The sequence below is a fragment of the Cydia strobilella genome, chromosome 16 (assembly GCF_947568885.1).
Source record: "Cydia strobilella chromosome 16, ilCydStro3.1, whole genome shotgun sequence".
Classification (NCBI taxonomy): domain Eukaryota; kingdom Metazoa; phylum Arthropoda; class Insecta; order Lepidoptera; family Tortricidae; genus Cydia; species Cydia strobilella.
In genome coordinates this window covers 5,275,376-5,299,466 of record NC_086056.1, presented here as the reverse complement: position 1 = coordinate 5,299,466, position 24,091 = coordinate 5,275,376, and the positions used below count along the sequence as shown (strand labels likewise).

General features: G+C 36.3%; 2 protein-coding genes across 2 annotated transcripts; one reads left to right on the top strand and one right to left on the bottom strand.

Moving 5' to 3' along the window:
• Nucleotides 1–283: 283 nt before the first annotated feature.
• Nucleotides 284–1,204, top strand: LOC134748515 (uncharacterized). Its single transcript, XM_063683308.1, has 2 exons — nt 284–767; nt 1,044–1,204. The coding sequence occupies exons 1-2, from the start codon at nt 284–286 to the stop codon at nt 1,202–1,204; spliced, it is 645 nt and encodes a 214-aa protein (XP_063539378.1).
• A 15,752-nt stretch (nt 1,205–16,956) lies between these two features.
• Nucleotides 16,957–19,258, bottom strand: LOC134748246 (uncharacterized). The gene is made up of 2 exons (XM_063682976.1): nt 19,197–19,258; nt 16,957–18,819 (listed from the first exon to the last, which is right to left on the bottom strand). The coding sequence occupies exons 1-2, from the start codon at nt 19,236–19,238 to the stop codon at nt 16,957–16,959; spliced, it is 1,905 nt and encodes a 634-aa protein (XP_063539046.1). The 5' UTR covers nt 19,239–19,258.
• Between the last annotated feature and the right edge of the window lie 4,833 nt (nt 19,259–24,091).

Sequence of the window (24,091 nt, the reverse complement as noted above, 5' to 3'; positions counted from 1 at the left end):
ACAAAAAAACTCAGCTTAGGGTTATACCAAGGTTATACTCCAAAGAGTAGTATAATATATAGTAGTATAATATGTTATACTCACTAGGGATATTAAACCTCCGAGCGCGAGCCCGCTCGCACTGACTGATGACATATTAAAGCAACAATGCCCGCTGTCAAAATATGATTAGAATTTTATTGAACTTTACAGTATTTTGGAGAAATATGTTTACCTTTTCAGTTCTTGTATATAAATACAATTAGCAATTACTATATATTTTTCTACCTAAGAAATTGTAGGCATGGACAATAATTTAGAACACAAGTTACAGCCATCTGAGCAGGAATCTTATGCATTAAATAATAAACACGGCGCCAATAACCAAAACGGCAAGTCCTACGAATATGCAGAATTCAGAAATTTTGATACAATAGACGTAGAAGTTAAAGACTCATCTAAAACTTATAACGTTGATAAGCTTTGCTTATCACGCGGCGTTACGATCAAAAGGCTTCAAAATGAGAACAAAAAATTGAAAAACGATTTGGAGAAAGCTGGTGTCGATCTAGAATCGTCTAGAAGAACGTTCGAAGCTGTAACCGGCGAGTTAAAGAAACAACTAGACGTGGCGCAGAAACGGGAATCTGAAGGAATAGCAGCGACGCTCGACTTGCGGTTGGAAAATGAGAAATTGCATGTTTTATTGGAATCCAAGCAAAGTTTGGTAGACAAACTTAAGAAGGAGTTGTTGAATGTGAAACATGCGCTGAAGATGGCGATTAAAGGTATGTTCTATTCAATATTTTTCGATGTCTTAATAATTCAGAACACAGTGATATATTTATAAAGAAATTGCTTTGATGTAACCTTAAATATCATCCAGTAGGTATTCAATTGAGCTCAAAATTAAAACATATTCATGTCAGAGTGACAATGCAATTATCTAAAGTTTTGATAGTAAAGTCGAAAGGTTGCCATAGCAAGTATGTGGATTGTAGATATAAGTAAAACCCCAATAAATGTCTCGCACCAGTCGCATCTAGTTGATGTTGTTTCTGTAGACATCTGCACCGTGTCCGGGGCGTCGCAGGGCTTCGATGGTGGTCTCGAAGATCGGCGTTCACAGAGCGCCCGGAGCTCGTGTCCCAGAAACTCCAAAGTCAAGGTCAAGGTCAGATTCGCCGACAATAACTCGGACTCTCTGAAGAACAGGCAAACTTAGGTTTTTCTTTTTCATAAAAGTTAGGTATATTTTCGAATATATAAAATATAGTCGGGTGAAATGTGATGTCACTGGTAACATCAACGAATAGGGACCGTGCGCGTTAGAGGATCTGCCACCTTGTCGCCTGTATAGAAAACTTATAGCCTGAGTGGACTCATTTGTTTAACATGCACGCTGCACGCCCCGCCCGGCTGCACGCTCAACTCGAGCGTCCACTCAGGCCATAACACTTAGGCTGAAGACGCGCGCGTCAGCCGACGTTATTTGGCGGTCAAAAGGTTTCAGCACATGGTTGATCCTACAGCAGTTACAGCACTCGCACGCTCCTTTACGCGTTAAAGATCTGGAATCTTGTGGCCTAAATCGGAAACTTAAGCTTGCCATTAACACTAGGCGCTAATAAATAAGGGACACCATACCATTCTCGTAAGCTGCCTATAGGCGACATGCATGTTGAGAAGATGTCACAGAATTTATTAGTAAAGGAATAAATAAAGTAGAGGCCTATTATTACAAGCTTTTTTTTAATGTTCGAGTATATTGCTTGTAAATTAGCGTTAAAATATTTACAACATTTATTTACCTACGACAAAACGGACGACCAATAAATATTCCTAATTATGTCTATAACGTAAGGTGAAGGAGGCGAAGTGCGCCTACCTTTAATTTAGTCTATAGGGGTAGGCGCACTTACACGCCAGGCGCACTTCGCATCCTTCACCTTATCATAGAGTAACTTACGGAGTTATATCAACCGATTTATTAGTTCCTGGCAGGTTACTAGCACATCACTCACATCATTTATCCGCGACTACGACCAGTGTAACCTGCGTAAAACTTCGAAAATAAAAATTAATCAATAATAACGGATTTCTTCGTTGGTATAGAAATAAATATGGAAGTATTTTTTGTGCTAGCATAAGCTCTATCTATAGTTATATGTGTCGTTTTCAAGCAAAAGTTACCACATTGTCGCTTGCCATAAGGACGCTCTGACAGGTTTTTCGTATAAAGATACAAGCAATTTTCATCCTCATGGTAAGCGACAATGTGGTACCTTTTAATTGAAAACGTCACATATATGTAATATCATTGGCTACCGATAGTTTTTTCCGACGAGATGAGACTAATGAGCCTCGAATTACTACTGAATGACACTTGACTACAATTCCTTTGTATGTTTCCCACGAATTTTCCAAAATTTCGGATTCGCATTGAAACAATTCTCCACTAATAAGAATTACATTGAAATTAACTCGCGTGAGTAGTTATTGAACGTGCTGTGTAGTTACTTTAGTCACTTTATAACGTTTTACATGAAACGCCCTCCGTTTCACAAACAGAGGGCCATAAAAAGATCTGTGAAATTCTTGAAATGATTATTTCGCTAATTGGTAGTAAGTTACTTAGGGTTGTCAGGGTCTTGTTCCTCTTCACTTCCTACTTTGTTCTTGGGATTATCAGCATTTTGAGATATCTCACAGTCTACTTTTATATTTAACCTTGAACCCTTTTCTGTACAAAAATTTCAGAATGGCAAATGAATGGTTGATCTTTGATAGGAGTCACAGTAAAATCAATTCGAGTGATTTTGCCCGCAACAACCTGGCCTTAATTACCTTGATGTGTATAACTATAATAGCACCATTAGTTTCCTGGAACTTTTTGAAAGATTTTTTTGCTAAATTTTTGTACTTCCAATGGTCAGGATTATGAGATACTTCACCACTAGGAACCAGTGGGTACTCTTTGTTGAAGTACGATGTCTGTACATCCCCTTAAGCATCAAACTTTTTAATTGTCATTGATTTGCTCTAGGTTTTTTTGCATGGCCGTAGCGATGGTTCATAAGCTGTGTAAAAATAGATTTGGTAAAAATATAAAATGTAAAACTGTGAAAGAAGATAGGAATAAAACTAAGATTATAAAGAAGATGGTATTTAATTCGACGAATAATCAACACTCTTTTCTGTTACAAATGATCCTGGTTACCCATTTTTGCTGTACAATCTCTGAATGGCATGATAATGGTTTGCCTGTTATAGGAATCACATCGAATTCAATTTAAGTGATAACTCCAGAAACTATTGGCGTGGTTACTTTAGTCACCTTCATGTCTTTAACTTTTACATTGCGATAAGTTTTTTTGATATTGTTTGAGAGATTTTGTTGCTAATTGTTTAATACTTGGGATCGTTAGGATTTTGGTGTACTAAGTTATTTTCCCTATCACAGGTGACAATGATGATCTTATTACTAACCCAGATTTGTTCTATAATTTGTGAACGGCATGCAAATTTTTGCCCTTTAGTAGGAATCACAATGAACTCTATTCGAGTGATAAGTCCAGAAACTTCTTGCGTAGTTACTTTAGTTACATTGAGCTTTTTAACTTTTATATAACCATTAGTGTGTTGATATTTTTTTAAAGATTCTGTTGCTAATTGTTTATACTTGGGATCTTTAGGATTTTGGGGTACTAGGCCACCGGGAACCTGTGGGTTCTATTGCCTGTCGCAGGTGGCCTTGATGATCTTAATATTAACCCACTTTTGTTCTGTGATTTTTGAACGGCATGCAAATCTTTTCCCTTTAGTTGGAACCACAATGAACTCTATTCGAGTGATAACTCCAGAAACTATTTGAGTAGTTACTTTAGTTACATTCAGCTCTTTAAATCTTATGAAACCATTAGTTTGTTGATAAGTTTTGAAAGATTCCATTGCTAATTGTTTATACTTGGGATCGTTAGGATTTTGGGGTGCGAGACTGTCACAAGTGACGCTAAAGATTTTATTATTAATCCATTCTTGCTCTATAATTCGTGAATGGCATGAAAATGATTTACCTTTCGTAGGAATCACATTGAAGTCTATTCGAGTGATAATTCCAGATATTGTTTGTGTGGTTACTTTAGTTACCTTCAGTTCTTTAAATCGTATAAAACCATTAGTTAGTTGATAGTTTTCAAATGATTCTGTTGCTAATTCTTTGTACTTGGGATCTTTAGGATTTTGGGGTTCTAGGCCACCTGGTTGATTTTCAGTTTCACCATTAGCTTCCGTGCAGTTTGTTTCAGTGATCTTTACTGGATTTTCTTGTGCCCATGGAGCTTCCGTGACCCTACTAGTACATTTAAAATGATCATTCTTGACTGTAATCACATTGATTTCAAGAGTAAATTTTATTTCAGTATTTATCTCTACTCTTACCCTGCTTACAAATATTTCCTTTACATCTTTCTTTTCAAAAGGTTTACTGCCAGGGGTTTCAAATAAGGAATCAATAGCTAGTTGTGCTAAGTCTAAGTATTTAAGATTTGTAGGGTTCCGATCTTTCTCAGGCTGACGTAAATTTCTGGAACTTAACTTTTCAAGAAACAGCGAATCACATTTATGAGATACATATTTTACATTCTTCCATTTTTGTTCCCATACATTGAAATCGCACATTGTCGATTGGCCATTAACCAGGAATAACCGTAGTTTCATTTTAGTGATGATTCCTGAAACCACTTGTGTCGTAACTTTAATAACTGTTACATTTTTTGTGTCTTGGTCTCTGACTTTTAGATAGGAATGTACTAGTTCATTAGCCATGTTTTGATATTTAGGATCACTTGCATTTTGCTCTCGTATTCCTCCTACTATTCTGTTTGTCTCATCGCCGTAGCAGACCTGAAACACCATTTTGTAGCTGATATTAAGAAGGAATAATTTTAAAGTGATATTAACAGTTCTAAATTTTCGCCCTATTTTGTTAATTGTGTTTTAAGGAGCAAATGGAGCAAAAGAGTAAAGTCTCATCCCGAGCATTACGTTACTTAATTCTACGTGAGAAGTCCAATACATAAGAAAATATAACATACGGTAAGTCAAACGCAAATGTTATGAATACGTAGACTATACCTAAATAAAAAATAGGTATTGTATATACACTTGGTCTACAACATCCCCCAAGCTGATTAAAGTACCTAATAATGATTATCAAGCGTTTATGGAACTCATAATGTTTTTTGTATGCTTGCCGGTTGAGCTTATAAGCAAGTAATTGTTTAAGAATCCGATGTATTGATTTAAAGTAGGTACCTAACTCGATTTTCACTCATAAAACTGAGTTTTGCGTTGTTTGTTGTGTGACCAAATGCAAGTAAGCATTTAGTTCACAAAATCCGCTCAGTTAGAACATGTTGACACAATTCTGCCTGCGACCACAAATGTCCCGTTCGAAACCTCAGGCCAGTGTCCCGTTTCAATCTCATAAATATCCGATGTGCCGAATTTGCAATAAATATCTACTCAAATTTGATGGCAATGTTCTTTGAACTAACTATGATGATGATGAATGATGTTAAAAAAAATTACAATGTAGAAAAACGTTGAAAGGAGTTATTTTTTAATATTTCAATTTCAACTATTTATTTATAAAATAATAATTTTACACATCAAAATTACAGTTATAATTTATATTGCATATAAATTATACAAACCATGGTTGATTTGTGTTATTGGTGTAATATTGTCCAATACCTATTTATTTATATACACGGTGTTACTTGAGCCACTGAAAACTTGAGACACCCCAACAGATTTTTTTTATTTTAAACTCATCTTGGGTATTTATTCTTTAATCCGATAAATATTAAAAAATATTCGTTGTTTAGTTTCCTTAACAATTCTATTCGACTGGTAATTCTACACAAGATACTTCGTCGTTTTAGTGACATCAAACAATTGCTAGTTACCATCGTAAACACTGTTAACTGACCATTTTCATACCTTACTGCAACGAGATAAGGTTTACCAATGGCCAGTTAAGGGTGTTGCTCATTGACAAATAACGTGTCAAATGCTAGCTATTGATGTTGTTGCATTACAAACTTGTAGACTGAGCATGTAAAAATAATAATAAAATTACCCCTATTAAAATATAGCGCCATCGATTCTCCTATCGATTCTGAACAAACTGTTCTTAGGTTTTCAGTGGGTCATGAAACACCGTGTATATACTTGTTCATATTAAAAATTAAATTAAATATTTGCTTACCCCACTCCAGATAAGCAGAAAAACAAAAATATTAACATGCATGTTTATTCCCAGGATTATCTATTCCACAGTGATCCGAGATTGTGAAGAGTGATATAATAAGTGATTTTATTTTTAATTAATGAAGATTTGCGGTTGTAATCGCCATTTATATTCGGTATACCTACCAAATAAATAAAAAGCCACGGAGTCACAAATCATAGGTAATTACTTTTTAATTAGTAATCTGCGACGGTCATAGTAAATTTGATACACTTAACACGTGTTTATGCTTTTTCTGAATTAGCCAACACATTTATACTTCGTTTTTAGGATTCCGTAGTAAAATCCGCCTCCGCCCGCCCGCCTTTTGCCACTGTATATTCTTACTGTGCAATAAAGTTTAAAATAAATAAATAAAATCGGAAAACAAGACATGGTTTCGCTTTGTCCGTTTATATATATGTATAGTATAGTTTGTTTTTCTCAACTCAGTGTTTAGTACTTTAACCTTCTACGTCTCGATGTCCTTTTAAAAGCACAAAATCAAATTGAATCGAATTTATGTTTATAAAACTTTATTTTCTCAAAAGAAATTGTACATTTCACTTCATGAGAATACATACTTACTAAAACTGAAGTAAATCAGTGTGCATCCTATACAAAACAAACAAAAAACAATAACAAATTAAATTAAGACTTTTTGTCACGATAACTGGTACTTAATTAGTAGCACACTGCAAGTAACCCTCTAAAAGTCCAGAAGAATTGAATTTTGAAATTAAACCAGAATTCCGTCTTTTTTTGGGTGCGGAACCCTAAAAAGAAATAAATGTCGCGAAGATACCTCATTTACTTGTGTTCATAACTTATAAAAAGCCCTATGGCCGGACAACTACAGATCCTACCTGCACTGAGCATAGCTCGATATGGTCTTAACTGTTTTTTCCTCGGGGTGTTTTGTAGTGTAAATATCTCAAAGCTCTCAGGGACATACAACAACAATTAGTTTTAAACTTGCCACTTTGTCTTGAGGGACACAGAGTCCAGGAAAGCAAAAGCGAACTTTTCTTTATTCCACTCCCTATATCATCTTCTCTGATATCTTTAGAATACGCCAAGGACGCGACTTGTCGATTTTTGGCCATAATAACGCAATCAAACAAGGCCACTTTTATTAAGAGGCCGTAGTCGATTTTGGAGCAAAAATGGAAAATTGATAGATTTAGTCGTTGAAATTATACACGTTTTGTTACGTAATATCTAAATAACAAGTATTGATTTCTATTAGCACGTCTTCTCATCTTGCCTTTTAATAATGAGGTCGCGAGCGTGCGTCACCGGTAATGCATGAAGAGAAGGGGCAGTTTTTAAAAATTCATCAAAAAATCATGGTGGTAAATTATACAAATTTATGTATAAGAATAGTTTCAGCATACGTTGTAGATTGTTTAAGTATCAAAATAACGTTGAAATTAAGTCGATTTTCAGAGAAATTGTCACTTGTTTTGAAGTAATTTCTGGAGAAAATTGATTTAGTCTAACTTTCATTTACACTACTTCAAAGTCATAATAATAAAAATGTAGTCTGATAAACGTCAAGTACAGGATATGTGTAATACAAAATTACCATGTTTAGCAGTCCAAACTTTACGAAATTTACAAATAAAAGCGACAAAATCAGTGTTTTACGCGCGTTTACCGCGTTAACGTCCATCAGAAAAGCAAACATTACTAATTTAGTGAGTCTGTTTTCAAAAAACTGATCTGATAAAAGGTAAGATAAGAAGACGTGCTAATAGAAACCAGTACTTGTTATTTCAATAAGGTAACAAAAGGTGTAAAATTTCACGGACTAAATCTATCAATTTTACATTTTTGCGACTAAAATCGACACCGGCCTCTTAACATACATACCAAATTTCAGAACTATTCTAGACATTTCGACCTTTGTCCTAATTCGATTGCGAGTAGCTCACTGCGCAATAGTAACAAATATTTAGCGATTTGACTAAAACCCTGATCGCGGGACTCAACATTACCATATCATCTGCATAACATATAGGTACCTACTGAGATTCGAGGTCCATAAAAATAATTTCGAGTTTGTATTTTTTCCCACGTATACTGTGATATATGATGTTTTCGCCTATTTATTTTTTTTGAAGTTGACTGTAACAGCTTAGTAATAATAAATATCCCATCAAAAACATTACATGTAAAAAGATGCAAGCCTCGCAACAGTCGCAACACAATTCTTCTAACTATACAAAAAAAATTTTGAGATGTAATCAATACCAAGTCGGTTATTTTAGTCTGTGCCAGAGGGTGTTAAAACCGCATCAATATTAGATACCTTTAATTTTTAATACATATAATGTCTTGGCCATCGCACGGCTGCATAATGACAATATGATCATCGTCAACTATTAAAAATAATTCTAATTGAACATAACGGATGATCAGTGAGTGAGTGTGTCAGTGATAAAAGTAGGGAATTTTGATGTGCAATAATCCTTAAACTACAAGTTCAAATTGAATGTTCTTGGGAATATATGTAAGCCATAAAATGCCCTATATGTCACTGAAAATTCAGGGTTCTAGCTTTAGCCAGCACAAATTTACAGGACGTCGAAAATGGCCTGAATGGCTTCGAGAAAAGGATGGATGGTATGGTACTGCCGTGCCCCCAGATAAGTTTGTCCGAGAAATACGCAGGGAAATATCCGTAACAACTGGTAAAACATTTATTAAAAACAGTTCCGATTGAAAACTCATTTAGTTCAAAAACAAAAACACTCCTCATTTGGTTATATGATTCGTAAAGCACGTACAGTAAATAATATAACGTCGGATGACAGTGACAATAATAACGTTTACAAAAATACTTTATTTGTACACTCGGTCGCAAAATTGCATTCATAATTCTGCACCTCGCTGTACAGGGTATATATGTAGTTAAAGGAATCTATATAACTGTTAGGGTTCATCCGTAAATTACGTCACACGAATTTCGAGGTTTTTTACCCCTCCCCCCTCCTTGTCACACTTGGTCACATTTGGCAACCCCCCCCCCCCCTGGTGTGACGTCACATTTTTAAATAAAATCGGCAAATCGAATTAAGTATTATTAATATTTTATCAAAATATTTTTGACAAAAGAAATATTACTAATACTAGCTGTGCCCGCGGCTTCGCCTGCGTGGAATTCGGTATGTGTCAGTAAGCGGCTAATTCAGTCCTAATTTGAACAGATGGATACGCCAGAGGACTGTAGTCCAGATAAAATATTTAACAATTGGGTACCTCCCACTAAATAAAACTACACTCCAAAATCAATATTTTTGTTGCCCTTATTCAAATTTTTGACGTGATTTAGGTGTATATCGAACGATACAGTACCTACCATTTTTGTATTTTTACGTCCTTGACTGTACCTATCCAAATCGGGTACACTACATAATTCCAAAAATTTTTATTCCGAATTTTAGAATGTCGAATTTTATCATTTCGATTTTTAAATGCTCGACCCATCAAAATTCCGACTGTCATAATTACGAATGATAAAAATCACAAAGATTTATATTTCCGAAAACCCAAAAAGCCGAATTTCGTAAATTCCGAACTACATAATTCCGACTATAAAAATTCCGACAGTGACAAACGCCGTATTTACAATTAACGATTTTCAAAATCATGAATTCTGACTAATAATTATTCCGAATTGATGTGATTCCTATTTTAAATATCCCAATTTTTTTAATTTCCTAATTAAGATATTCCGAATGTATTGTTAAATTTCGTTTTCTTGACGGTCGCAGTTCTAACCTAACCTAACCCACTTCTGGCTACAGTTCGTTGTCTTGGGGGTCGCAGTTTTAACCTAACCTGACCCACTTCTGGCAACAGTTCGGGTTTGCAGGGTCGCAGTTCTGCCTAATTTATTTATACCGAATTTAACATGATGCGGCACGACAGGCACCCGTAATAATAACTAAAACGTGAGTCTTCATTTGAATATCACGGATTTCATTTTTCCGACCTTACAAAACACCTAATTTCTGAATACCGAATCACTAAAGTAAAACGTGAGTCTTTATTTGAATATCATGAACTTCATTTTTCCGACCTTACAAAAGACCGAATTTCTGAATACCGAATTATTTTATTTCCAATCTCGGACAATAATATTTCGGAATTAAGGAATTCGGAAAAAAATATTTTCGGAAAAATGTAAAATCGGAACTTTAAGCTTTCGGTCAAGTGACAATCGGATTTTAAGTTTTCGGAAATAGCACATTCGTGATTTTATTCCATCGTGTTTTTAAAAATCGTAATTTTGATATTTCGGACTTATAAAAAATCGGGATTATGAAAATCATGGTAATAAAAATCGGAAAAACGTATTTCGGAATATTTGGGTGTTTCCCATCCAAATCATGTCATCCAAATCGGTCCTCCAGTCAAATCATTCTAAGCATGATGCCGGCGGCGCGCAGCGTCTGCCCCTTTTTTTTTGTTTTCGGAATGGGAAATGCATCTGCGTAGCGTCTGCCCCTACGACTTGTTGATGGTCATAGCGAAGCAGACGCTCACGGGGACCTGTAGGCGCTTGAAGCGGAACGGGAAGTTGCTCGGGATGAGGGGGATGCGCAGGATGAAAACGGTTTCTCTGGCGCCACACTCCGTCAGGATCTGCGCCTACATATGTATTGCGTACGATGTCTTTGGAATCACAATCGAGACTCGCGCTGGCTTGCCGTTTCAACCGAAAGCGAAGCGACCTGCCTGGCTAGAGCGCCACTGAGTCTCTCAACGTGGTCTTTCTCAGACTCCTGAGACCGTGCCCCTTGTAGCCTCAATACGTTGCGAGACTTTCGCGAAAGATTTGATTTTTTTCGGGAAGGCATGGTAACGCGTATAAGTCCCAAATCGTTTGACAATTACTCCGCAAACGACATAGAAAAATTATTCTTCGTGGCCATTATTAAGAGGAAAGGGCACGGCCGCTTCTCCATACAAACGCAGTCTCCATTTTTCTCTATCATTATGAAAATATTTTTAGGTACATAATTTGATGTATATTTACCATAGCTAAACGCTACGTTTTCTACGTTTGACTTTTTTAGATTTTTTGATTATTGTTAAAATTAGGAGCGAAAAGTGATTTCAGGCAAATTTTTTAATGCTTCTAACTTTGATAATAAGTAATTAAAAATTCCAAAAACACAAATGTACACAGGACATAGCTGTGGTTGATACACAACTAATTGTGTCAAAATATTTTGAATAATGTTAATATCAAGAGAGGAAAATGAGGACTAACAGTTGTACGAAAAGGCGATTTCGCGCGGGTCCTTCACTTTCGTGCTTAAAGGATGCGATATGTATGAATATGGATGCGATATACTCGTAATTACGATTAGGTATAATTCATGATGGAGAAAATTAATAATTTTAAATAATTACAGCAGAATTAATCTTGGTGTTCCTAAGATGTATTTAAGAAGTGGAGCTACCCAGATTTTTGATGTATTAGGGGGGGTGGGGATGTTTAAGATTAGGTTCTAAGTCGTTTAGTATCATTTTCAACTAAATCAAAAGACGGATACGTAGATTTCATGTAAATCAGTTGAGGCGGTTTTTGATTCCCCCTACAATATTACACCTTCCTTTTCAGTTTTAAGGTATTTTTTTGGATAAAAACTACCCTATGTTCTTCTACGGGACTCAAACTATCTATATACCAAATTTTATCTAAGTCGGTTTAGCGGTTATGGAATCCCATACAAATTTCCACCTCCCTGTTCACACCCTTAAGGGATGATGTTTGAGATTAAAACTATCCTATGCTCTTTCCTAGGACTCAAACTATCTCTATACCAAATTTAAACTAAATTGGTTCAGCGGTTTAAGCGTGAAGAGGAATTAAAATAGTATTATTTTTTTCATATTTTTTGTGTTTTCACTCCGGAATGGTGTCATTTTGATATCATAAATGAATTCGGCATACCCGATTTATACAATAACGATACTTAACTTGGCCTAGTAGCTTAAATGATATAAGTAGTCATCAAGATAAAGTTTTTAACCCCTTTTTCACCACCTTGGGGGATGAATTTTTAAAAACGCTGAAATTAGTTTTCTTGTATTTCAATAATATATCTTTTTACGAAGTTTCAAATTGCTACCTTACAATAAATCTTGAACCCCATACAAACTTTCATCCCTTTTTAACCCCCTTAGGGGTGAAATTTCTCAAATTTTCATAGCCTATAACCTGACCGTGGATTTTTTCGACAGATTAGTAAAGTTTGCATCAAAATCTGGACCCGGGTATGTCCTTAAACTACGTCCAACAAGAGAGGTAGGGCACAGCGTTATGTCATCACGCCTGAATTTGGAGCAGCCCAACTGGAGAAGTACCTCCACCTTACAGAAGACCACAGCCATAATAGTAGCATGTAGTGTTGTGTTCCTGGTGGTGAGTAAGGTTCCCAGATAGCTCCAACCCCCAAACCCCCCCTTTCTAATAATGATGGCGCAGTTAAAGAGGTTACCCCAGGAGGATACCAGTTGCTGCACTAGCGCTGGAGAACCCCTCACTGGGCTTCCATGCTCAGGTAACATTTTGCCTGAGCGTGGACGCCGAGGCCGCCCCATTTCGTACTCTGGGGGGGGCAAAACCGCGCTTAACCATCTGTCATCTGCCCGAGGCAAGAGCAAAGCAACTTCGGCACCCCTTGCCACGCTGGCCGTGGACTTCTGCAACATCAGGGGTCTACATTCCAACCTTAATGCTGTCCACCTACACCTCGAGACAGCAAAGCCGGCCTTGCTCTATTTGACCGAGACGCAGATAGCGTCTCCAGCGGACACATCTTACCTCTTCTACCCTGGGTACGGACTGGAATACTCCTTTTCGGCTTTCGACACCCCAGCCCTAGCAGAGCCCAAATAGAGCAAGGCCGGCTTTGCTGTCTCGAGGTGTAGGTGGACAGCATTAAGGTTGGAATGTAGACCCCTGATGTTGCAGAAGTCCACGGCCAGCGTGGCAAGGGGTGCCGAAGTTGCTTTGCTCTTGCCTCGGGCAGATGACAGATGGTTAAGCGCGGTTTTGCCCCCCCCAGAGTACGAAATGGGGCGGCCTCGGCGTCCACGCTCAGGCAAAATGTTACCTGAGCATGGAAGCCCAGTGAGGGGTTCTCCAGCGCTAGTGCAGCAACTGGTACCCTCCTGGGGTAACCTCTTTAACTGCGCCATCATTATTAGAAAGGGGGGGTTTGGGGGTTGGAGCTATCTGGGAACCTTACTCACCACCAGGAACACAACACTACATGCCTACAAAGTAGGCAGCAGTGCTATTATGGCTGTGGTCTTCTGTAAGGTGAAGGTACTTCTCCAGTTGGGCTGCTCCAAATTCAGGCGTGATGACATAACGCTGTGCCCTACCTCTCTTGTTGGACGTAGTTTAAGGACATACCCGGGTCCAGATTTTGATGCAAACTTTACTAATCTGTCGAAAAAATCCACGGTCAGGTTATAGGCTATGAAAATTTGAGAAATTTCACCCCTAAGGGGGTTAAAAAGGGATGAAAGTTTGTATGGGGTTCAAGATTTATTGTAAGGTAGCAATTTGAAACTTCGTAAAAAGATATATTATTGAAATACAAGAAAACGAATTTCAGCGTTTTTAAAAATTCATCCCCCAAGGTGGTGAAAAAGGGATTAAAAACTTTATCTTGATAACTACTTATATCATTTAAGCTACTAGGCCAAGTTAAGTATCGTTATTGTATAAATCGGGTATGCCGAATTCATTTATGATATCAAAATGACACCATTCCGGAGTGAAAACACAAAAAATAGAAAAAAATAATACACTTTATATGGATTTCTGTTAATGAAAATTATTTTCCAATTAAGTATAGGTAATTTTCACCGGTCACTCGTCAATTTTCTACACTTTTTAATTAAGGGTGTTACCACGCGTTCGACCAGCTGATTGATTATGATACGTACGTGTACAGTCAAAGAATTGAATTTCCTACCCACTTTGTAATTTGACACAGTGACAATAGTTTCATTTCATTTATTTCACATGTTTGTGTGATTTCACAGTATGAGGTCTCTAGCGAATCATATTATTTATCACTGTACGAAATGGGTCGGAAATTAAATTATTTAACTGTACTGTAGGACTATTATTACCTACATTATACTAGACATACACAGATGGCCTCTCCTCTCGACATAGCCACAGTCACCATAAAAGACCACCACGAGAATCCAATTGACATGTTTAAACTCACAGGTGATGCATCGATTATCCCTCTTACACCCTTCTTTTCACCCCGTTTAGGGATGAATTTCGGGATAAATACTATAAATTTTGTATAAATTTATTTATTTATTTAAAATTTTAAATCAGGCAAAAAGCCCATATTACAAATGACCTTACAGACTAACATATAGGTATAGGTATATGCATTTTATAAACTTCTTACCCTTTTTATTTTATTTTTATTTCAAATGGTTCCGCGGTTTAAATACGCTTGAAGAACCACGATATTAGTGTAAAAGTGCCGATTGTTAACTTTTATACTTTACTAGCTTTTGCCCGCGACTTTATCTGCGTGGAATTAGTAGTGTGGCCCGATATCTTATTTTTTAACTAATCCTGTTTTTTATTGATTCCCTATATATTTTACTTTTATCGTATTCGACATGAAATTTTAACTCAGCTACGAGCGGAATCAAACTAAAATAACTCATCATAAATGGGTGCCTTTTTTTTTGTTTACAATCTACTATTTATTTAATAATTATTTTTAAATCACCGAGATGTCCGCGATAAACTAAATGTAACTGCAATCAAAAATTCAACTACGGTGTACATAAAATTTTATACACGGTGGCTAAAAAATAAGTGCATTCCCGTTGCCAGGGAGGTTTTGGAATTATTCTGAGCAACTTTTACTATGGGACGAAATCGCGAAAAAAAAATTACATAGAAAATGGACCAGCCAAAATGTATGAAACAGCCAAATTTTTTTTCGCGATTTCGGGGTTGGTCCCATAGTAAAAGTTGCTAAGTATAATCTCAAAACCTCCCTGGCAACGGGAATTAATGCACTTATTGTTTAGCCACCCTGTATATTAATAACAAGCTTAAGCCCGCGACTTTTCTGTGTGGAATGATGATGATGAGCGATAAAAACCTATGTCTTCCTCGGGCCTTCAACTATTTCCGTGCAAAAATTTTATTATTATTTTTTACAAGATTTCTCTTTCTCAGCCTAAGCTGGTAATTAATACTAGGTATCTACGGGCCGGAGCCAAGTACATGATATGTGACAATCAGGTTAGATTATTTTCACTATATTTATTATTTATTCCTTAAACTAACACTAACAGACAGGCTATACATATTGTACGGCAGGGTATAAACATAATGATCGGCGGCACCGTGGATCAGTGGACGCACTTGTGTGACTTTCTACGCTTTCTATACATAGAATACTAAAATCCGTTGCGTGCGATGCGTCCGATACGTGCGATGCAGCCCTGTGGAGTGTGGACGCCTACCTTTATGGGATGATTTTTGAGATAAAATCTATCCTAGTCCTTCCCCCTGGATTCAAACTATGTCTCAGTTTGAATCCATTGTAACTAAATGAGGGCTAACGCGTATGAATTCGCCGCTAGGGGAGCTAGTGTGGATGGTGGTCTTCGCAAAGTTCGAAATGTCAAATGTCACTTCAATGACTGACAGCTGTTCTTTAGTCTTTTGGACCACCATCAACAGAGGCGGGACTTCCGGTTCGAGCGCCATCTTGATAGTTAGCATCGTGATTAATTACTTTGTTTTTTGCTTATTAATATTGTTTAAAGTGTAATATCGATAGCTTATTATACAGTAAACTAATGTGGTAGTGTGCAGTGAATGGAGAATTAATTTTGAAGCGCGTTTAACCACCATCTTGGAGTCAACGGCCGGTAGTCCACGTGCTTCTTGTAAAGACTAGCTATCGATTTACAAGAGCTAACAATTCACCGTACACTGTCTTGTACAACCGTACAATTTTTGTCGTTTGTAAACCTCTCAATACCTTGATACTGGCGAAATAGTCCCACTGGGCTGAAGCCATAATTTTAAAAGAAGAAGAAGAAGAACAGAGGCGCCAACTGGTAAGCAAAAAACCGATAGCCCTCATTCATTGGTCCAGCGGTTTAAGCGTGAAGAGATAAGACACAGACATCCACACTTTCGCATTTATAATATTAGTATGGATAGTATGGATAAGGATCCGTAAAACTGGTAAAATTAGAATAAAATCACATATTTTATTTAAGTGAAGAAAACAAATTTCTAATAAAACGCGTTCAAATAACCCGTACAGTCGCCATCAGATATATCGGAGCGGCCGAGGTGCTCAAAAATATCTGAACACGCATTGTAATGCCTTGACAATAGAGGCGTGTTCAGATATTTGTGAGCGCCTCGGCCGCTTCGATATATCTGATGGTGACTGTACCATGAGTCACTGACAGGACAGTGACAAAACTGACATATACGCCAACGTCTACGTATACTTTCTATACATCTCGCTCGCACTAATATGCTCGAGCGAGATGCATAAAAAGTAGGTAAGTTACGTTCTCGATAGCGTTTATGTCAGTGCCAAACGTTGGTGTTGATAAACTCCTCTGACTATAACTGACTATAATTTCAACGTTTTGAACCGTTTTTGATTTGTATTATTATAATCACAAGTCACTTCAGTGATTGTCTGTTTTCCTTTCAAGTCTTCCCAAACATGTGTATAGCACTTCAATCCTTTTACATTCACCTTTAGCGGTCGAACCACGAAATTTATGGCATACCACCTTCCTGCGGCTAAACTACTGACAGCGAAAGTAACTACGACGTCGTACTTTCCTTTCAGTCCAACCTTGTTTTTTGTAATTCTAATGTATTGTTTTATCGCTTTTTTGGCTAAAGTTAAATACATCTTATCAGAAGGATCCCTCCAATGAGTTCCATCCATCAGCGATGTATGTTTGTTACAATTTACGCCAATTAGGATTTTTTCATGCCGTTTATTTGTAGCAAAAACGGCACTGCAATTGTAATAACTGTAATCACCGTAACTGTTGGATGCGAATACGTCCACTTTAGAATAACTAATATATTCTTTACCATAAGGAGTCCGTATTTTGTTAAAACTCCTAATCGCGCTGTTCTCAACTGTCCATTGCTTAGTATCAAAATTTTCAAAGTAATCGGTAATTGCTTCATCTATTATGTTAAAAACCCCTTCATCTTCCAGCTTGCTGGCAGATTTAGATAGCGTTAGTTTGGAATGTGAGAAACAATTCACTTTAATATCTTTATTTTGTAGCCATCGTTGATCTAAAATCTCAGAATGGCATTGTAATACATTGCCTTTGGTAGGAATGGCTTTGAAATCAAGTCGAGTAATTATTCCTTTAACTACTTGAGTGGTTACTTTTATCACCTTAAGCTCTTTAACTGTAAAAAGAAGACCAATATGATCACGTCGATACTTTTTGAAAGATTCTTCGGCAAATTTTTGATACTTAGGATTTTTGGGATCTTGTTCTATTTGACCACCTGATTTCTTCTCATTCAATTGACACATCACGTTAAAATCTAATTTATCATTAACTTTTTCCCAAATTTCAGATTTGCAAGGAAATGTCGACCCTTTGATAGGATCAACATGGAAATCAATGCGTATCATGGTTCCAGCTACCACTTGGGTGGTTACTTTGTCGACTATTAGTTTCTTAACGCTTATGGTAACGCTGGGGTGCGAGTGAAGGTACCTTTTAAAAGATTCTTCCGCTAACCGTTTATATTTAAAGTCTTTAGGGTTTTGACGCACTTGGCCGCCAATCTGTTTTTTACCTGACTGCCTCATAAGGAGACCTTTTGTAGCATTTCCTTTACTGATATCACAATTAACATTAGTAACATCAATCATATCTACTGTTTTCCATGGTGATTCCAAAACTACACCCTCACATTCAAATTGACCATTATTGAGAGTGGTAACATCGAAAACAAGGGCATTTGTTATTTGTGAACCTATCTTTACGTTTGCACTTGTTACAGATACTGATTTTATATCTTCTTTGTTAAAAATTTTACTGCCTGGAGTTTTAAAGATAATATCAAGAGCCTCATTTGCTAAATTTAGGTATTTGGGATTTTTAGGGTCCCGTGTTACTGCCAGTCGAGAATTGACTCTGGAGTTTAGTCGTTTATTGGAAAACAGCGAGTCACAGTTATAAGTTACAACTCTTAAATTTTTCCAAGTTTGGTCCCATATTTCGGAATTGCACATTGCCGATTTACCGTGGACGAGGAAAACACGGAATTGTATTCTAGTGAGGAGTCCTGCCACTACTTGTGTCGTAACCTTAGACACTGTTACTTGTTTCGTATCCTGTTTCGTTACATTCAAGTGGAAACGTACTACTTCTTCGGCCATATTTTGGTATTTTGGATCATTTGGATTTTGCTCCTCTTGCTCTCCTGTTCCATATCCATAGGAAATCTGGAAAACATATATTTATTATTCTAGCTATATACATTCCTGTCTTTTTTTATGAAGAAGTCTCTATGGTCTCTGAATATCTGAATTTATTCCGTTATACAGGGTTTTTATAACTTCTGAAAAAGTTTAACTTATATGTGCGATCATGTGAATGTGAACTGAAATAAATGTCATATCATAGCCGGAATCGAACCAGCGTCCCCCGTTTACCGGACAGGTGCCTGAACCGCTCGGTTATCCGGTTACGGTGGCATGGGTTTTCATAGAAAATAATTTAATTTGTTCTTAGAGCATGTTAATGTGCCCTAATTTGGAGGAAATATTTTATTTTTCTATAATCTTTATGTCTATATCTGGAAGGAATGAAATTTACTTACCAATGATGTTAGCAGAAATAATATATAAATATATACACGCATATTTTGATGCCCAGATCGGTTGCAGCGCAGCAATTGATTGAGAATACCTACTAATAGGAAAAAAAATCTTTATATGGATTCCGGTTAATTAATATCATTTTCCAATTAAGTGATTTGCAACGGCAGCTAAAGTAAATTTGTTGCACTTTTGAATTTATACTGTGACGTTTGTGATATGTTTGTAAATGTAATATAATGAGCCCCATGCAGTGCATAAGTTCTAGTCTAGTAAGAAGATTTTCTTATGTTTTTCCATTTGTGCAAAAATAATGTTTTACAGTTATATATAAATCAACACGGTTTTGTTTATTTATAACTAGCGACCTGCCTCGTCTTCGCACGGGTGCAATGCTGATGTATTATACAATATAAACATTTCTCTTGAATCACTCTATCTATTAAAAAAAAACCGCATCGCCGAGCAAAAATGGAGTTATCCAAGATGGCGGGCATTCTTTCCAATAATTCCAATAAAATTGAGTGACCTGTTTGAATTTAGGTATCAGATCGCGCGGCAAGGTACTTTTATATAAGACCTAAGTTTACTAATAATACCTAATCTCAATTAACCCAATGGACGAAACACCTAATGTACGATATACCTAATGCACGTTTTACCTAACGCGTGTTTCACCTAAAGCTAATATTATACCTAATGCATGAACCACCTAAAGTTGGTATACCTAATGGACGATACACCTAAAGCTGATATACCTAATAAACGATATACCTAAAGTTGATTTACCTAACGGATAAAATACCTAAAGCTGTTATAGCCAGCGAACGAAATACCTAAAGTCAATATATCTAAAGGACGGAATACCTAATATCGATATACTACTTACCTAATGTATGTTAATAACGAAAGGCGATATATATACCTACCTAATGGACGATAAGTATCCTTAATGGTTGGAGAGCCGGCAGTAAAGTTTCGAACCAACGTGATACCGCGATGAGATGCACAATGGTTTCCCATAAAACTGATGCTAAGTCCGAATTTGATAGTCTGCCACGGCGGAACTAGCCGAAAGTACAAAAAAAATAGCCACTTCCGGTGCGAAAAAGGGGGGGTCATTTAACCCATCTGATACTGCAATAAAAGCTATGGCATCAGTTAGAAATTTACTGGTAGATACAGAAAAGCGAAATCTGCCAGTATGATTCCTGCCGGAAGTGCTTGGCATACGCTCTCAAAGGTGACCATCAGGACCCCTAAATTAACCCATCTGATACCAGCATGAAACCAATTCCAGTCGGTAGATATGAACCTTCTCTTCAGGAATATATAAGTCTGCCAGGGCGCTTTCAGCCGAAACACCTTGACATACGAGATTATGTGGCGCAACATCCGTGGTACCCGTATAACCCGTATTTTGGAATTGTACATATTACGGACATTTCAAATACTGCAGGCTTATTAATTTATTACTCTATGCTTATATTTGTATATTATTACGTTATTAATAACACATATTTATAATAAATTAAGTTAAAATAAATTAAATAATGTGATTAATATGATTAATAGTCATTGAATTAGCTATATGAATCGTTTGTCTTTGTCTGTCATTTTGACTTATGTATTTGTAAGAAAAGGATAAAACATAATTTAACTAATTCAGGCTCGTAAAGTTTTACGAATAAGGGGGTATTAGTATTCATAGCTAAATCAGGCTTGTAATGCGACATAAAATGATTTTTGGTGGTTTCTTTTACGCTTGAGGCGTTTTTTCACCTATTTGGTGTATCTAATCACTATCTTATGTAGGAGAGAGAGGGGCAAGACGAGTAAGACGGGGTAGCGGCTTTATATGGCGACACGACTGACCAACCATCAGAATCCCGTTAACGCATGACGATGCGTCGCCATCATAGCAATCAGTTCGCACAGTGACCGGCTAGACAAATGGTGTCGTTAATTATTTATTTGCAAAAAAACTGTTTTTGCCATATTACTTGTTATTTTTAGGGTTCCGTACCCAAAGGGTAAAAACGGGACCCTATAACTAAGACTCCGCTTTCTGTCTGTCTGTCTGTCTGTCCGTCTGTCATCAGGCTGTATCTCATCAACCGTGATAGCTAGACAGATGAAATTTTCACAGATGATGTATTTCTGTTGCCGTTATAACAAACTATAACTAATTGTTTATAACACGTGTATTCATTACCTGTAATGCACAATTGATGAATAAATGATTCTAAAAACATTATAAAATAAATATTTAAGTGGGGTTCCCATACAACAAACGTGACTTTTTTGCCATTTTTTGCGTAATGGTATTATGGTACGGAACCTTACGTGCGCGAGTCCGACTCGCACTTGGCCGGGTTTTGTGTTTTATTTGGTTTGCGTTTGTTTCCTTATTATCACCAGCACATATATACTGTTAATTTATTCCTATGGCATAGCAATCACGCCAACAGCTAAGGACTTGTTTGGTTTCAAGTACGGTTTATTTTACAAAAAACTTTCGAATTTCATTAGGCACATGGGGCAAGATGGGGTACATCTTGACGGCCGTAGTTTTAAAGTGATAAACTGATGAAGAATTGCGGATTTGAATTTATTTATTCTTCAACATCAACATCAACATCAAACATTTATTCAGCAAATAGGCCACAGGGGCACTTTTACATGTCAATTTTTACAAACAATAAAATTAACCCAACAAACAATAAAATTAACAAGGGAAGATGGGGTACATGTTAGCTGTAAACACATTTTCTGTCTCTCAGACGACTTAAGAAATAAAAGTAAAACAGTTCGTGAGAAGTTATCAGACGATGGACCCAAAAGCCAAAAATTTAAGTTTTGTTTAGGCCCTAAATATAATATTTATATGAATCATTCTTATCTTGTCCCGTAGGGGTTCCCCATCTTACCATACTTGGGTGGCAAGATGGAGAGAAGGCATTTTTGGCCATTTTAATTTATTTTTAATTTTATTATCTAACTAGAGAGTTCCTAGTAAGTGTTGATTATGAAAGACTGATTACCAAAGATAAAAATAAAAATAACAAAAACTTAAAAAAATAGCATTTTCAGTTTTATTGGACTTGAAACATTAAGTATCCCGTCATGCCCACCTCTCCCCTACATTTCTTGACGTTGACGCAAAACTGACGTAGTTTAACATTCAGGGTGTTGTTTTATAACACTACAAATTGAGATAACTAAGGTCTGTTTTTTTATTCCGTAGACTAAAATGACGTTTCATATGTAAGACATGACATTTCTTAGTACCACATGAAATGTCATTTTAGTCTACGGATTACGGAATAAAAAACAGAATATAATCTATTGGAGTCTTAGTAATAGGGTCCCGTTTTTACCCTTTGGGTACGGAACCCTAAAAATGATTTAAAATGTTCATATTTGGATTATTGGTAAAAATCGTCCTTGACGTTGAAAATCCTGTCTTTTTACACCCGTTTACAATAAGTATGTAATAATAATAATTTTGTTCATTTTGGTAAATAAAGGATATTGTAATTTGAAATTATTGTATTATTTATATATGAGGTGCTAACAAATTAGCTACAGAAATTTTACGAGATGGTTGGTACTTTACACTAGAACAATTAACTTTTAATAGAAATTAAGAAAGTTTCACATAATTTTTGTTTTATTTACCGAACAAAATAAATAAACTATAATTCTATCTAAAAAATAATCATCATGTATTTAACTGCTTGTTTGTCTTAAATGTCATTGTCAACGTGTCATTTGATTTATCAGCGTGAAGTGGCCAGTTAAGTTTTATATTTAAAAGAGGTTTTAGAATCTGTTCAATGAGGTCTCATTTAATTATCTCATTAACAGAGTTTTTTTTACAAAGCAAATTTGTTTTCCAATTTTCTCAAAATAATATTATAAAACCTATAATGTTTCATACTTACATATACTTCAGGAGCCGAGTACTATCAACTGTAAAGATATCGGTAGCTAATTTGTTAGCACCTTTATAAGGCAAACAAAGAAGTACAAAGCCGTGAGCAGGTATTAAATTAATGCCCAAATTATATTGTGTATATTAATAAATTTGAAATATATGTTATTAATGGCATAAAAATATACAAATATAAGCATTAGGTAATAAATCATAAGCCTGCAATAATTAAAATGTCTGTAATCTGTACAATTCCAAAATACGGGTTCCACGGATGTTGCTCACATAATCTCGTATGTCAAGGTGTTTCGGCTGAAAGCGCCCTGGCAGACTTATATATTCCTGAAGAGAAGGTTCATATCTACCGACTGGAATTGGTTTCATGCTGGTATCAGATGGGTTAATTTAGGGGTCCTGATGGTCACCTTTGAGAGCGTATGCCAAGCACTTCCGGCAGGAATCATACTGGCAGATTTCGCTTTTCTGGTTCTACCAGTAAATTTCTAACTGATGCCACAGCTTTTATTGCAGTATCAGATGGGTTAAATGACCCCCCTTTTTTCGCACCGGAAGTGGCTATTTTTTTTGTACTTTCGGCTAGTTCCGCCGTGGCAGACTATCAAATTCGGACTTAGCATCATTTTTATGGGAAACCATTGTGCATCTCATCGCGGTATCACGTTGGTTCGAAACTTTACTGCCGGCTCTTCTACCATAAAGTTGATTCACCTATTGAACGAAATACCTTAAGCTAAATATACCTAATGCCCGGTATGGTATACCTACATATATCTAATCATCTTCGGTCGTGCTTTAAAATTCGCCACTCGTACGAATTTCCTATTTTTCGCACTTGTATCGTAAATAACTATTATTTAGTTAGATTTCGACAAAATGAATAGGTACCAAAAGTACCTGAAATAATATCACATTCAATAAACACTAGCATATTTATTTAAT

What these genes read in the sequence shown, in the direction of transcription:
- LOC134748515 (XM_063683308.1), top strand. Translation starts at nt 284, where the DNA reads ATGGACAATAATTTAGAACACAAGTTACAGCCATCTGAGCAGGAATCT. An exon ending in GCTGAAGATGGCGATTAAAG is followed by an intron (nt 768 to 1,043) that starts GTATGTTCTATT and finishes TTGTTTCTGTAG; the next exon opens with ACATCTGCACCGTGTCCGGG.
- LOC134748246 (XM_063682976.1), bottom strand. Translation starts at nt 19,238, where the DNA reads ATGCGTGTATATATTTATATATTATTTCTGCTAACATCATTG. An exon ending in TATTTCTGCTAACATCATTG is followed by an intron (nt 18,820 to 19,196) that starts GTAAGTAAATTT and finishes TATGTTTTCCAG; the next exon opens with ATTTCCTATGGATATGGAAC.